Genomic DNA, 14,798 nt, shown 5'->3' on the forward strand with positions numbered 1-14,798 from the left:
AAAATTGAAAAAAATATATAAATACCTAAAATTCATTTAAAACGAGGGCTTTAACTATAGGCAATAAAGCATTAACTTAAAACCCTCACTATTTTTTATACTAGAGTTTTAATAAACAGTGTCAACTTAGACGAAATCTCAAAATTGACTAATCAAAATTTCACTTTTCATAACAATGTAGCATATTTTTCCACTTTTAAAAGCTTAATATATTTTGCTTAAATTATAGAAATAATAATTTTATAAGAAAAATTCTTTTTCTTTATTTCCACTCCTGCCACATCTATGCATCACACGGTCGATGTCTACCTCAATATTTCGGCGAACCTTTATAATGGCTAGTCCTGTTAGTTTAGAGCCCTGTTAATTTAGAGCTCTTCGTTAGTATTTCATCTTCTATTCATCCTAAAACATTCGAATAAAGACAAAAATTGTCAGAAAAACATGAACTCTAATAAGGAGGCATGTAGGTATGTGCTTCAAAGTAAGTATATGAGTCGAAATATCCTCAAAAAAAATTAAGTCTTGGTTATTTTTGTATTTGATAGGTATAGATTGGTGAATTAAATTCTTAGGGTTTCAAGCTGTACTAAATTTCTAATTAATTTTATTTTAATCTTGAGAATTTTAGATATTCATTTCAAACGTTCAAATCTCGATAAGTCTGTTGTGTACAAAAATAGAAATTTGAAATTCTTTTAGAATTAGGTATTAAGAAATTCCTTTTGAAAGAAATTCTTTCATTAGAAATTATTTTAGCGTTTAGCATTAATTAAGAGAATTGTCCTGCAAAAATTTTGATTTACCAACAACTATTCGTGGAAACATGATTGGATGGCATGTGTCAAAATAAGTATAAACATCCTGAGCTGTATATATAGCAGTTCACACAATTTTTTTTTGACAAATACTTGCAAACTCTATACAAAAACATAGCTATATTTTGTGACTGGTTGATAATGAGAAGGTGATAAATTCTGAAGTAATATTCTTGTTGCATTCCGTTTCCGTAGTTAACTCAAGTAGTGTGAATTTCCACTTTTTTTCATCATTTCGTTTGTGAATGATAAAACAAAATTCTATTCTACCGATTCAAACTGAGAATTCAGAGAACCATCTATTCCAGCTGGATAAAAAGAATAATTATTTCCCTTCTTTTATAAACAATATTTTTTTTAAATCTAGTTATCTTAAAGGATTACTCCGTCCTTGGAAGGAGTATTTCAACTCATATACTTAGTTTCAAGTGTACTCTTATACGAGGTTGTATTAAAGTTCAGGTATTTCTAAAGACTTTGGCCTTTATTTTAATGTTTTAGGATGAACAGAGGAGGCAATATGTCATACAACACAAAGCTTTAATTAGATGGAAATAGGCAGTAAAGTGGTCACCATTTGCTCACCGAAATCCAAAACGTAAGCTAATAATTTCTTTGCCAATCTAATAGTGAACTTCATGCGCTTCTCTTTAGTTATATTTTGTGCATAATCTGGTCCCGGACTTTTAATGAGTTTCACCGTCTCATAAGTTCTATTCATGAGCATGATACAAGAAGATGTGATAACTTGGTTGTGGATACTGAAAGTAGTGTGAGATCTGGTTTTATTTTGAAGTATCTTGGCCCTTCCGTATAGAAATCGCTTCCAGTGAGCCTTAGGGCGGCTGAGCACCTCCCACAATTAAAAAAAAAGTTAAAGCAACATTTCTTGGGGAATTAGTTTTTACAGTTTTTTTTAGTTTTTCTTCTTTTTTTTTGAGGGGGGGGGGGGCTGTGAGTGGGTTATAGGTCAGGGTAGAGGAGCAGGTTGAAGGGGTTAGGGTGGACGGAGCTGTATTTTGACGGTGGTGGTGTTTGAGAGAAGGTGATTATCTTTTCTTTCTTTTTTTTATTATTATTATTTTAATTAGTCAAGGATGCTTCTAAAAATATTTATGTAGTTATTATTATTATTATTGTTAATTTAGGATGCCTTTAGGAATGTTTATATAGTTAATCGCTACGCGTTAGCAAAATTTTAATTTTTTCCTAGAACAGTGATTTATATCTGTAATAGTTTATATTTTTGTCTATTATGTTAATAAAAGTCATAGTCATACATTTACTTTCTATTATACAAATCCCCTAAGAACAACAATGATCTAAAAACCACCTCGCTTCGCAAAAAAAAGAATATGCCAGCCAAAAAAGTAAAGATGACAGTTTCTTCGCCTCTGTGCCATAAAAAGACTCGAAAACAAATTTTTATCAGTAAAAGTAGTTCAAATATTAAATTTTCTCCGCCTCGTTGTGACAGCACAATCCTGAAATATCAGTTTGTTAGCCTACAGAAGTTAGGATTTTAAATTTCTCCTCCTTGTTGTTACGAAATGAAGATTATTAGTTGTTGAAAATTGCTTTCTCAATAAGAACGTAAATCCAGAGCAAGAGGTTAAAATCATATAATTACAACATAATTTTTTCTTTAGCTGTTTAAACTGATGACTTTTCAGTCAAGATTATTTAGCCATCTTTCTGTTTGTCCATCTCAAAATGGAGTATTGATCTGTGACAGCTTCTCACAATTTATGCGTCTTGTAGTAGTCCATTGTATCAAGGCACTGAACTGCCTTAGTGGAGGGTGTGGTCAACTGTGCTCTTGACTGAGGGAAATAATTTTGGGGGTTCAAAGCATTTTAAAATATTTTGAAGAGTAAGCCTCTGTTGGTGTTAGGACATTGCATTCGAGTGGGCAGTGATCATTAGTTCGATTTTCTATTTTACAGAAACTGCAATTTGGAGCTGAGGTGGTGAGGCGTGTTGCATTGGTGATTTGGAGAGAGAGTGTGTTTTTTTTTAATCCAAGTGTCTTAAGTTTAATTCTTAACACTAGTATATGGTTGAGATATAGAGCAAGGACCGTGAAGTCCACAATATCATTTTTACCGGAAATAATGGTGCTCCGTTAACCATTTCAACGAAGATGCAGCCAATACTCCATAAATCAACTTCAGTTCTGTATGTTTGTGATCCCAGAAGCAATTCCGGTGCTCTGTACCACCTTGAGGCTACTTTATGGCTAAATATCTGTGGCTTTTCCTCAAGTTCTTCACTGAATGTGCAGGATAGTGAGAAATCAGCTATTTTTAATATTCCATCAAATGATATTAGAAGATTCGAAGGTTTCAGATCCTACAATGAAAAATTATTAAGAACCATCAATGTTATTTTCAATGCCTGTATGAAGCATACGACGTATATCGTTTTCGTCTCACAATATTTATAATTGCACAAGAAAAAAAACTACATACGTAATAATTTTGAACGTATTTCTTCAATAATTTTTGCCTTTCCTTAAAAAAATTTCAGATGAAAGTAAAGAGTAGCATCAAAAACTTAAAACGAGCAGAAATATCCTCTCCTTCCAACTTCCCTCTTTTTACGTTAAAGTTTGAGCAGTTAAACCTTTGTTAAGCGTGGTAAAAATAGCCAACTTGTAGTAGCAAGCCTTCTACTTTCCCTTAGTTACCGAACGCCTTTGAAAAATCTGCACTGATTTTTTTTGTGAATTTATTTATTTAAATTCACCTCAATAAGCCACTTCATTCTTGAGGTATTGTGAAAGTAAAATTGAATAAGATTAGTAAAGCTGAAATACAAAAAAAAATAATAATTGGATTAAGAAATGTCAATACATTCTGGGACATTATAGGATATTGGGAGGACAGAGTCCAGAGCCCCCCTGCTTCCACTCCTCGAGATCTCCCTTCAAATAGAAAATAACTTTGATTAACTATACAATTTAATACCACTCTTGACTTTCATTAACATATCTCTATGATGTTCAGGTGCCCCAATAGCATCGACAAAAAAAAAGAGAAACAAAATAGAAAAAGGAGACATATCATAGCATATCAAGTGAAAATGTGATTTTCCTTGTCGCTACAGTAGGGGACTGTAATTTTACTAAACGAGTTTTTCGGCTAAGATGATCACAATAATGAAGCTTTCATGTCAATCCGACACTATTTCGTGGGGATTCAGGCTATTTTTCGAAATTCCCACAAATTTACTTTAGTAATGAGCTTCTATCGTTAAAATAAATCGAAATTTTTGTCTCCATTAATTAATAAGCTTCAAATGACAATTCTTCGTTACTTTACATTGTTTTGCTTGTTTCTTTACGCGTTATTAAATCTTCGGTTACTATGGGCTCAAGTTCACTCCATACTGGGTTACCCCAGTGGTGGGCCTGTCCTTTCTTGCACCTGGGGCAATATTTTGATTAGTGCTCACCCTCTTATCTTCCAAAAATTTCTATTTGTTAACGAAATCCATCATTTATTCAAATCTGACTTTTCTTGATTTATATGGGAGTAAAATCAAGAAAAACTAAATTTCGGATTCAATTTGTCAATACTTACTGCTAAGTGCACTCTCTACTATATTTCAATAAAGATAAAAAAATTAAAAACTGCCAAATGATTGTAAATCTTAGATTATTTATTTAAAATTTTGCCCCTCTAAAATTTCTATCCTCAGGGCAAGTGCTTCCCTCCGTCCTGCTAAAACCGCATCTATTTAGTCCTAGGGGGACAATTTTCATACGAAGAAAAACATTCTGTTAGCTTGTTTTTAGCAACACATTCGGTGTCAACCTAAATATGAGGAAGGCTACCGTTCCCTCATCGACCGTCTTCACATTAAAGTTTTACTTTTTTCAAACGATGCTAAGAGAGATTTAGAGTGTTTTTTTTTTTTTCAAAATAAAAGAAACTTTCATAAATAAACTGTCATTACAAATGGTTCATAGTATAGGTATCATTTGTGGTAATGGTAACCACATTTCTTAAAAAAATATATCATTTTGATTTTAAAATTTGAATTGAAAGATACTCACCACAGGTAAAGATTCAAAGAATATTTGCTTATATATTCAAAAAAGGACTAAACATCACTGAAAGGACAAGCTCTTAACTCTACTTCTTAAAAAAGTAAAAAACTTTAGCGTAAAGAGCGGGGCGTTGAGGAGGAAAAGCCCCTTTCATATACGGAGTAATTTCTGTTCGTTTTAAGTTTTAATGTCCAAATTTAATCTCCTTACTTTCATTTAAAAAAAAACTTGTTTTTTTATTTAATTTCCGGACGTTTTTTAATTAATGCATGTTTTGATCTTGGCTCTCCGCACATAAATAATTAAAACGAAATTTGCATATTATTTTTTTTTTGGCTAAATGGCTTTCTCATAGTTTTAATTGGAAAATTTTGAGAAAAAAGGAGAGAGAGAGAAAGCCTAGTTGCCCTCCAATTACTTGATTACTTAAAAAAGCAAATAGAATTTTTAATTTTTTTACGAACATTTTCATTAGTAAAAAACAGACGTAATTTACGAATTAACTTACGTAACGAACTTCTATATTCGTATGTTCTTACTACGTATATTAGGGAGTTCAACCCTCGTCGATACCTCGCTCTTTACACTAAAGCTTAAATTCCGTCCCAATTCCTTAAGAATGACCCTTGAATCACAAAGGCCGTAGAATAAATAGTTGAAATTACTAAAAATACTTTAGCGTAAAGAGCGAAGTATTACGAGGAGGTAAACCCCTCATATGTGCAATAATTTCTGCTCTTTTTAAGTTTTAATACTGCTCCTCACTTTCAGTAGAAAAAAACTTTTCATATTTATTTTTTCATTGTTTTTTTAAAATAATGCTAAGAAATCCTGAGCCCCCTTCATTGAAAGTCTCTTCCCCCATGAGAAGTTTTTCCATGGAAAGATCCTCCATCTAAACCCCCCCCCCACGTCCCCAACCTCAACTCTCCCACCCAAACCAAAAAAACACCTGTAAACGTCCGTACACTTCCCAGTAACCTTTACTATATGTTAGCACAGGTCAAAGTTTGTAACTTGCAACCCCTCCCACGGGGACTGCGGGGGAGTAAGTCGTCCCCAAAGACATAGTTATTGGGTTTTTCGACTATGGTGACAAAATGGGTATCTCAGAATTTTCATCCGGTGACTTTGTGGAAAAATGAGCATGGGAGGGGGCCTATGTGCCCTCCAATTTTTGGTCACTTAAAAAACTCACTAGAACTTTTAATTTCCGTTAGAATGAGCCCTCTCGCGACATTCTATGACCACTGGGTCGATACGATCACCCCTCGAAAAAAACACAAAAAAAACAGAAAAACAAATAAACACACATCCGTGATTTGTCTTCTGGCAAAAAATAGGAAATTCCACATTTTTGTAGATAGGAGCTTGAAACTTCTACAATTAGGTTCTCTGATACGCTGAATCTGATGGTGTGCTTTTCGTTAAGGTTGTATAGCTTTTAGTGGGTGTTTTCTCCTATTTTCTAAAATGAGGCAAATTTTTTCAGGCTCATAACTTTTGATAGATAAGACTAATCTTGATGAAAGTTATATATATTAAAATCAGCATTAAAATGTAATTTTTTATGTAACTATTGGTATCAAAATTCCATTTTTTGGAGTTTCGGTTACTATTGAGCCCGGTCGCTCCTTACTACAGTTCGTTACCACGAACTGTTTGATAATACAAAATTTCGTATTCTTTCCGAGAAGGATGATCACGGATGCGGGTTTATTTGTTGTTGTTTTTCCCATAGCTAGTTTTTTCGAACAGATCGTCCTAGAATATTTAGAGAAGGCTCATTCTAAGGGGGATTGAAAGTTTTTTGGTTCTCTCTAAGTTACGAAAAAAGGCTGTGCAACAGCTGAGTGTTATTTTCGGCCATAGCAGCAGGACATTGCAACATTTTTGGCTCAAGGAGAACCAAACATCTATCGATTGAAAAGTCTGAGATAACCAATCAATTTAGAATTAAAAAGGCTCACCTTGAGCTTTGTGCACTAAGAACAATATTATGAATGATAATAAAAGTAGTATTATCAATAAGGATGGGCGGCATCCACAGTTTCGCAAAAATTTTTATTTCTGGCCACTTGCCTAATTAAGAGTAAGTAAAGAAGATAATATGAGGGAGTACTGGTTTAAATAGATGAAGTGGCTTATTTTTCATCAGGAATACAAAACACGGTTTGTTCTGGAGAATACACTTCTTTTAGTGCTGGGGAGGTAAAACAAAATCACAGAAAAGGCCAAATTACACATAATCTACAAACAAATATGAATAGTCAAGGAAAGTGTAAGATTTTGAAGGGAGCTTGGAGCCGAAGGGCTTCTTATGTAAGTTTATACCTTCTTTTGGAATTTTTGAAAATTAGAAATATACGAATTTGGATACAAAGGGGGCTTGAAATTACCATTTCAAATTTAGATTTGAATTTTGCAACCCCAAAGTGACTATTGCAAAATTTATCAATTTGCCACAATAGAAAATGAGATGGAATATGAATTAGTTACCCTGTGCATGATTTTCTGGCAATGTAGATGAGCAGCGCCAGCAAGGAGCATTGCCATTAATCTCTTGACCGCTGCCATATTTAACCTCCTTTCTGACAGCACTTCCTTGAGATCAGAAGCCATTAGATCAGTCACAATAACAACACTAGAACGATGACAGAACCATTTCGACAGTTTAAGCACCTGAATAAAGACAGCAGATATATTTTGTTACTACTGATATAACATAATCCAATCACTCCTGTGAGTAGATGCTAGCAAATTACGAGTAACTATGTTAATAAGTAAGTAATGCGCTTGATATCATAGTTCCAAACTGCATAAGAACTTGCCCGTCAGAGAGACAACTTAAAAGGTACATTTGCAAAGTGATAAAAAAAAATCGAAAAAGGAGAGAATCCATCTTAAACCGTCAGATTAGAGTCTCAGATAAAACCAAAAAAAAAATACCAGCAAAATATTAGATAAACCAGACTATGTGAACCAGCTGCAAAACCACAAAGAAAACACTACGGCTGCAGTAAAATATGCGTTATGATTGCAACGGTACTTACCCTCCAATGTTTCTGCTCCCTCCCCTTACAATTGAAAAATATACTTATTTTGTATTTTAATGGAAAAAAACAACAAAATTTTTTTCCCACTAGATTTTGAAAAATAGATTTCCACCTCACACTTTTCATAAATTTGTTATATTAAAAGAGTGAGCTATGTGCCATGGTAAAAAAAAGGTAGAAACTAGTAGTGAAATCACAACGAATTCCACCGAGCCAAATCCCTTCGAATCCCGGTTGTGGCACTTTTTTAAGCTTATTTGGTAAATTTTCTTCACAAATCCAATGTTTGTTACGTAATTGTTTACCTGTGCAAATGTTTTCTTCAAGAGTTCTTTGATTGCTATGTAATAGTTTAGGGGATGTAATTGTTTACCTAAGTAAATTTATTGAAGATTACTCAATCTCACGTGACTTGTTTTGATAGATCTTACTGTCCACTTACCTCATTATTGAAAAAGAGTTCAGTGCGTCAACATTATGGATCTTCTTCTAAGCATATTTTTAGTTAGGGATACTTTTACTCTATTGAAAACTGATGGTACTACCAGAGATGAAATGAAACCTAGAGTACCTAATATTACAGTAGTAATGAAAAGGGGCTGTCAGCTATCTCTTGAATGGGACGAGATGTTTGAAAGATATGTCATATCGTTGAGCAGATTCAAGTTGGAAGAACAGATATGTTTTGCAGCAAAAGTAAATATAATTCATATACAGACCCTACAAGATGGATTGAGCGCATTAGTGAAATACATTGAAGACAATGACCTGAATCAGTATATAGAAAAGGAGTCAGTTTGTGACTATTCTATTTTTGAAAGTGTTTTTCTCGTTGGATATTTTACTAGTGACGAGAAGTAGAAAGAATCTTCATTCTTTGGCTTTGTTAGTCTATACTCGGCAGTGAAAGTGTCAGGATCAAAAGTGTTTGGATCTGAAAAACAAAAAAAAAATCATGCGGAATCTTGTGGCTTTGGAAAATGTATGATTCTAAATGATCATTTTCAGGAGTTATCTGTTCAAAGGAAAATATTATTTCAAAGAATGCTTGACGATATAATGAAAAATGTTTTTCCATCCTTCGACTATATTATGAGAATTTCACGTCTCGGGCAAGATGCATTTATTCAATTTATTGACTACTAATAGAGACAAAATAAGATGATATTGTAGATTTGCTTTGAACACTATCTAGACCCTATCCAAACAACAAATAAGTTGAAAAACCTGACCAAACAGGCTTTGTGACGTCAATCAGTTAATTATCATAGAAGTAAAAAAAAAAAACATTTATTTTATCGATCGCAATTAAATTTTATTTTTGAAAGTGAGAATGTCAACGGCGAGAAATGTTCTTTCCATATCCACTATTTTGTACACATTGGGCAATTGTTCATCCTGTGAGAAATATACCATTATTGTTGACTATGCCAAAAAGTGCAGATTTTGCAATCCATGTAAATTACATAGAGGATATATAGTGTAAATTAAAGACTGTAATACCTGTCTTGAAGATGTTTGTAAGTCTCAAATTAGAGGTTTCCTGTACTTCAATTGTCACTAAGATAAATGTGATAAATGAGAAAATACTTACCAAGGTATGATTGGAAAAAAAACCAAAAAGTGATTTCAGTTTCAAACAGTTCGTGGTAACGAACTGTAGTAAGGAGCGACCCGGCTCAATAGTAACCAAAACTCTAAAAACAGCTACATCAAAAAAATTGCATTTAAATGCTGATTTTAAATATATAAGTTTCATCAAGTTTAGTCTTACCCAACAAAAGTTACGAGCCTGAGAAAATTTGCGCTATTTTAGAAAATAGGGGGAAACACTCCTAAAAGTCATAGAATCTTAACGAAAATCACACCATCAGATTTTCCCCAGGGGTGATGGTATCGACCCAGTTGTCCTAGAATGTTGCAAGAGGGATCATTCTAACGGAAATGAAAAGTTCTAGTGCCCTTTTTAAGTGACCAAAAAAATTGGAGGGCACCTAGGCCCCCTCCCACGCTAATTATTTTCCCAAAGTCAACGGATCAAAATTCTGAGATAGCCATTTTATTCAACGTAGTCGAAAAACCTTATAACTACGTCTTTGGGGACGACTTACTCCCCCACATTCCCCGTGGGAGGGGCTACAAGTTACAAACTTTGACCAGTGCTTACATATAGCAATGGTTATTGGGAAGTGTACAGGCGTTTTCAGGAGGATTTTTTGGTTGGGGGAGGGGTTGAGAAGAGGGGGATATGCTGGGTGAACTTTCCATCGAGGAATTTGTCATGGGGGAAGAAAATTTCCATGAAGGGCTCGCAGGATTTACTAGCTTTACTTAAAAAAAACAATGAAAAAATAAATATGAAAAAGTTTTTTTTTGCTTTAAGTAAGGAGCAGCATTAAAACTTAAAACGACCAGAAATTATTGCCCATATGAGGGGCTCACCTCCTCCTAATACCTCGCTCTTTACGCTAAAGTATTTTTTAGTAATGTCAACTATTTACTGTACGGCTTTTGTGATTCAGGGGTCATTCTTAATGAATTGGGACAAAATTTAAGCTTTAGTGTAAAGAGCGAGGTACTGACGAGGGGGCGAACCCCCTCATATATGTAATAAAAACATGAGAATACAAAAGTTCTTTACGTAAGCTAATTTATAAGTTACTAATTTATAGGCTTCCTCCCCCACTCTTTTTTCTCAAAATTATGAGAAACCCATTAGCCAAAAAATATGCAAATTTCGTTTTAATTATTCCTCTGCAGAGAGCCAAAATCAAAACATGCATTGATTCAAAAATTTTCAGAAATTAAATAAAAAAACAAGTTTTTTTAACTGAAAGTAAGGAGCGACATTAAAACTTAAAACGAACAGAAATTACTTTGTATACAAAAGGGGCTGCTTACTCATCAAAGCCCCGCTCTTTACGCTAAAGTTTTTTACTGTTTTAAAAAGAAGAGTTGAGAGAAAGAATCAAACTCTTTTGAGGTGAGAGAAAGAGTTGAGAGAAGAATCAAAAAGCAGGATTATTTACTGTTTTCAAAAGAAGAGTTGAAAGAAAGAATCAAACTTTAGCGTAAAGAGCGGGGCGTTGATGAGGAAGCAGCCCCTTTCGTATACGAAGTAATATCTGTTCGTTTTAAGTTTTAATGTCGCTCCTTACTTTCAGTTAAAAAAACTTGTTTTTTTATTTAATATTTTTAAGAGACTAGTATTTCCGTGGTTTTAAATTTCTTTAGGAAGAAGAACCTGATCTACACTTCAATTGTTTGAATAATAAGAGAGCCTTGCTTTTAGATATCGCTGTGAAGATACTGGCTACTATGATTATAAACCTACTAGTTTTTATTTGGCTGTTACATAAAGTGATTCATCATATTGGAATATGGTGTATGATGTTGCTTCAAATAAGCAAATTGAAAAACTTGAATATCATAATAAGAATCAGAAAAATATTATTGACTTTATGAACAGATATAATAAATATGAAGTTACATTGTATTGTAAAAATATGACCCTAACTTTACATTTCAAGATGTGTGCAAGTTTAATTCTGACAAACTGATGCCTCTTATCGTTGTCAATGATTATCTATACTTGGAAGAAGAAATCTAAAGAATGAAGAATTTTATTGTAAATTCATTTTTTATTAATAAACAAATTAACAAACCTTTTTAAAGCACTTTCATCTTAGAACAGTGAAATCTATATTATAAGGGTAGGAAAGGGTATTTACAACTATAAAGTCATTCATTCAATTAAGGATTGTCTACATAAATGCTGAGAAATTCACTGTAAGTATAGTCACGACATCGAAAAATAAAATAGTGTAGTGCATGAAAACCACAGCTTTTTGTCGCTCATATCCGATTTAAAACACTATATTGCTCAAGAAAGTTTTCGATGTGGGTTGTGTAGAATGCATATGGTAGGCCAAGAGGATCGAAAAATTCAATATCCGTTGCTCTTTGAAAGATGCAATGCGAATAACCCGTATTTACAGTTGATTTATTACTATAAGCAATGATAATGCTGTCTCTAGCGTTATAAATATATTCGAAGAGATCTCAGGGCATGCAATAGGACTTGTATATTGAAGTGTATGGATCCAAATTAAATGCATTCATTATTTGATTTGTATTTATGGTGCCAAGTCTAAAAGAAAACCGCCATCGGAGGTAATGTCCCAATAAGTTTCAAATTGATTTAGCGAGCTTAATGCTATACTCTCCGTCAATGGTTTGCAAAGGTATGTTCTAGATGTACAGTGCCCGTTCGGATAATACTCATCTCTTGAGTACCAGACGAATCCAATACAATGATACCATGAGATTTTGCAATCATTGTATCGGTTATACCATTTTCAAGAAGTTGTGAAACTCGATCTAGGGATTACATTGTCAATTCAAATAGGGTCCTCTGGGATTTATCAAAGTATAAATTTTAGAGCAGGACTCCATTTACTTTATGTGCAAGAGATGGAAGTCTAAACATTTCAAATTTGTGTGGGGAATTCGTCGATGATACAATTACATAAGCATTTTTCATTAAAGCCTAAGCCAGTTATGAAGGAATTACACAAATAATAACTGAAGAGTTGGTGTAGGTATGTAAGCACGTGGCAATATGTCATTGATTTGTAATTGTGTTTGGGACGAGCAGTTCAATATTCTTTCCACCAGCTCTTTTTTTCAATTGCCAAAGCAACATAACTTATAACCTGAGGTTTTTGTATATGAAGTATCACCGATGTAAGAGAAAAATTTTGCATCAGGTGCAGTAACCTGCAACTTTTGCAGAATAGAATTGGACAGTGCAAGTTGTATCTTTACATCAATCTTAATATTTTGAGGTATCCATTGAGGTATATAGATATTTCATGATTTATTTCCCCAACCGAACGTAAATCACTAGTTGTTGCCTCTCTAAGTATATTGGTAGTGTTAGTGTTCGTTTCATATTCATATCCAATGGCTAGGCCCCGCAATTTGTTATATGACTCTGGAGTAATCAACATGAATTGTGTGTAACTTGCATAGTTTAAAAGATTATTGCTTTTGTTTACCTACGTTGAATTTATGTAGACACTTATTTTCCTAAGAAATATGTGTAGAACACAATTCTTATGAGATAGCCCCTCAGCGGCACTTGATTTTTCATTGTTAGATTGTCTGACAATGGCATCCAAATCTTTAAATGTGGAATTCGAATATATGAATTAGTCTTCACTGGAATAAATTGGAAAAGGTGACGTTTTGAGAGAGCGGTTGTTGTTGATGAAACTCTACATAATAACCATGTTTTACACTCACATCAACATTTTCTGCATTGAAAAGATTTAATTCTGATGTGACTGAAGAATGAGACTCTTTTTGCGGTAAATATGAAATTTTTAGGAAAAGAAATCGTTTTTCAATCTAACAATTTTTACTGTTGTTTACTTTTTCTTCTTTGACAAGAGTTATGTGTTTCGCTTTGACCTGAGTATAGACTGGTGAGTGATGAGTTCTTCCTAGCTCTTTTTAAGCCTTTCCCACATTGTCCTGATTTCAGTCGCTACCCGAGGGATCACTTTCTGGATATCGGATTTTGCAAAACACTTTCTTTAAAATCCCTCCCAGAGCCCCAATCGCTTAGTATAGAGGATGTGAAATCCGTGGTAACCGGGGCAATATATTTTCTAGCCATGATTAGTTCAGAGCGAAAAAAAAGCAACCAATTGCCGAGATGATAACCCAACGTTGACAAACAACCCTTGTAACAGTCCGTTCCATGACCCAATTGTCGTGGTCTAAGAGTAGCAGCACAGCAATCAAAATCAGGACAAATAAAAACACTTTTTTCTATAGCCATCTCATTGAATGGGGCACGAATGATGTGTAATCATAGCCAAACCTTTTGCTTTTGCTAAAGGATCCCCTAATCCACTTCTTAATGTTACCTGACATAGCTCCAAATATGAAATGTTTAAGAAACATATTTAAGATGCTTTATATTGTGGTGGTGAATGTGTTTCTGAGTGGTTTTTTGTTTAAGAACACGTAGGAGGAGGACAATGGTATTACCGACTCTCGATGTCTCAATAAAGGATGTATAAGAAAACATGCAATTTTCTGATGAGAAGCCGGGGGAATAGTCTGTAAAGACAAGACGTTTCATCTAATGATGGTTCCAGCACTTTAATCATTCATTATATTCCATTTAAAACCCAGAACATCTCTCAGATTATGGTTGAAATGAACCATTTCATTCTAAATGGGAGAGGTGGTGTAAACCCTGCCATGCTCCCTTGAACAGTTAAAGTGGAATGCATCATTCTTACAAGCAGAGATTTTTCTATTTATTGCACGGAAAAATCGTTCATGATACCATATTCATTGCATTTTAGGGTTAGACGTGGTGTAATCAGAGTTAAGTGATTTTACCCATTTATAAACATCGCCATACACTGGGCAATCATTTGGTCTAACCTTTACATTATATACGATTTTTTCAAAGAATATCATATTTATTTTTGAGAATGCAATCAAAAAGAGCAAAATCAAGCGAACGAACAAGCGACTGACTCTTACCCTTGTGAGTTCGACCCTTTAATATTTTTTCAATTTGATATATTTCATTGATTTCACATTTTGTTATTGATGCTCATAAGAACCGCCAAGTATCTCTTCGTCTTTCATAGAACGTAGGAGATTCATTACAGGTTTATTGTCTAAGACTTTTGACCCTTTAAAGAGCTCAGTGGACAATAAGTAATTCCAATTTTCCAAAATATTACTAGTTCTATTGACTCAAACTGTATCACCAAAATTGAATTTCTTCTTTTTCAATTTTGTTTCAATGGAATATTGTTTTAAAAAATGTCAAGTGTATTG

The 14,798-nt window shown here is 33.8% G+C and overlaps 1 protein-coding gene across 1 annotated transcript in view; it reads right to left on the minus strand.

Moving 5' to 3' along the window:
- LOC136028635 (cyclin-dependent kinase 20-like) overlaps positions 1-14,798 on the minus strand; it is a 46,545-nt gene that overhangs the window by 20,231 nt on the left and 11,516 nt on the right. Inside the window, exons 2-3 of the mRNA XM_065706464.1 lie at positions 7,372-7,554; positions 2,925-3,170 (exon numbers count right to left, since the gene is read on the minus strand). Of these exons, the coding sequence (XP_065562536.1) occupies positions 2,925-3,170; positions 7,372-7,554 (429 nt within the window). The remainder of the gene's footprint in view (positions 1-2,924; positions 3,171-7,371; positions 7,555-14,798) is intronic.

The sequence above is a fragment of the Artemia franciscana genome, chromosome 7 (assembly GCF_032884065.1).
Source record: "Artemia franciscana chromosome 7, ASM3288406v1, whole genome shotgun sequence".
NCBI classification, from domain to species: Eukaryota; Metazoa; Arthropoda; class Branchiopoda; order Anostraca; family Artemiidae; genus Artemia; species Artemia franciscana.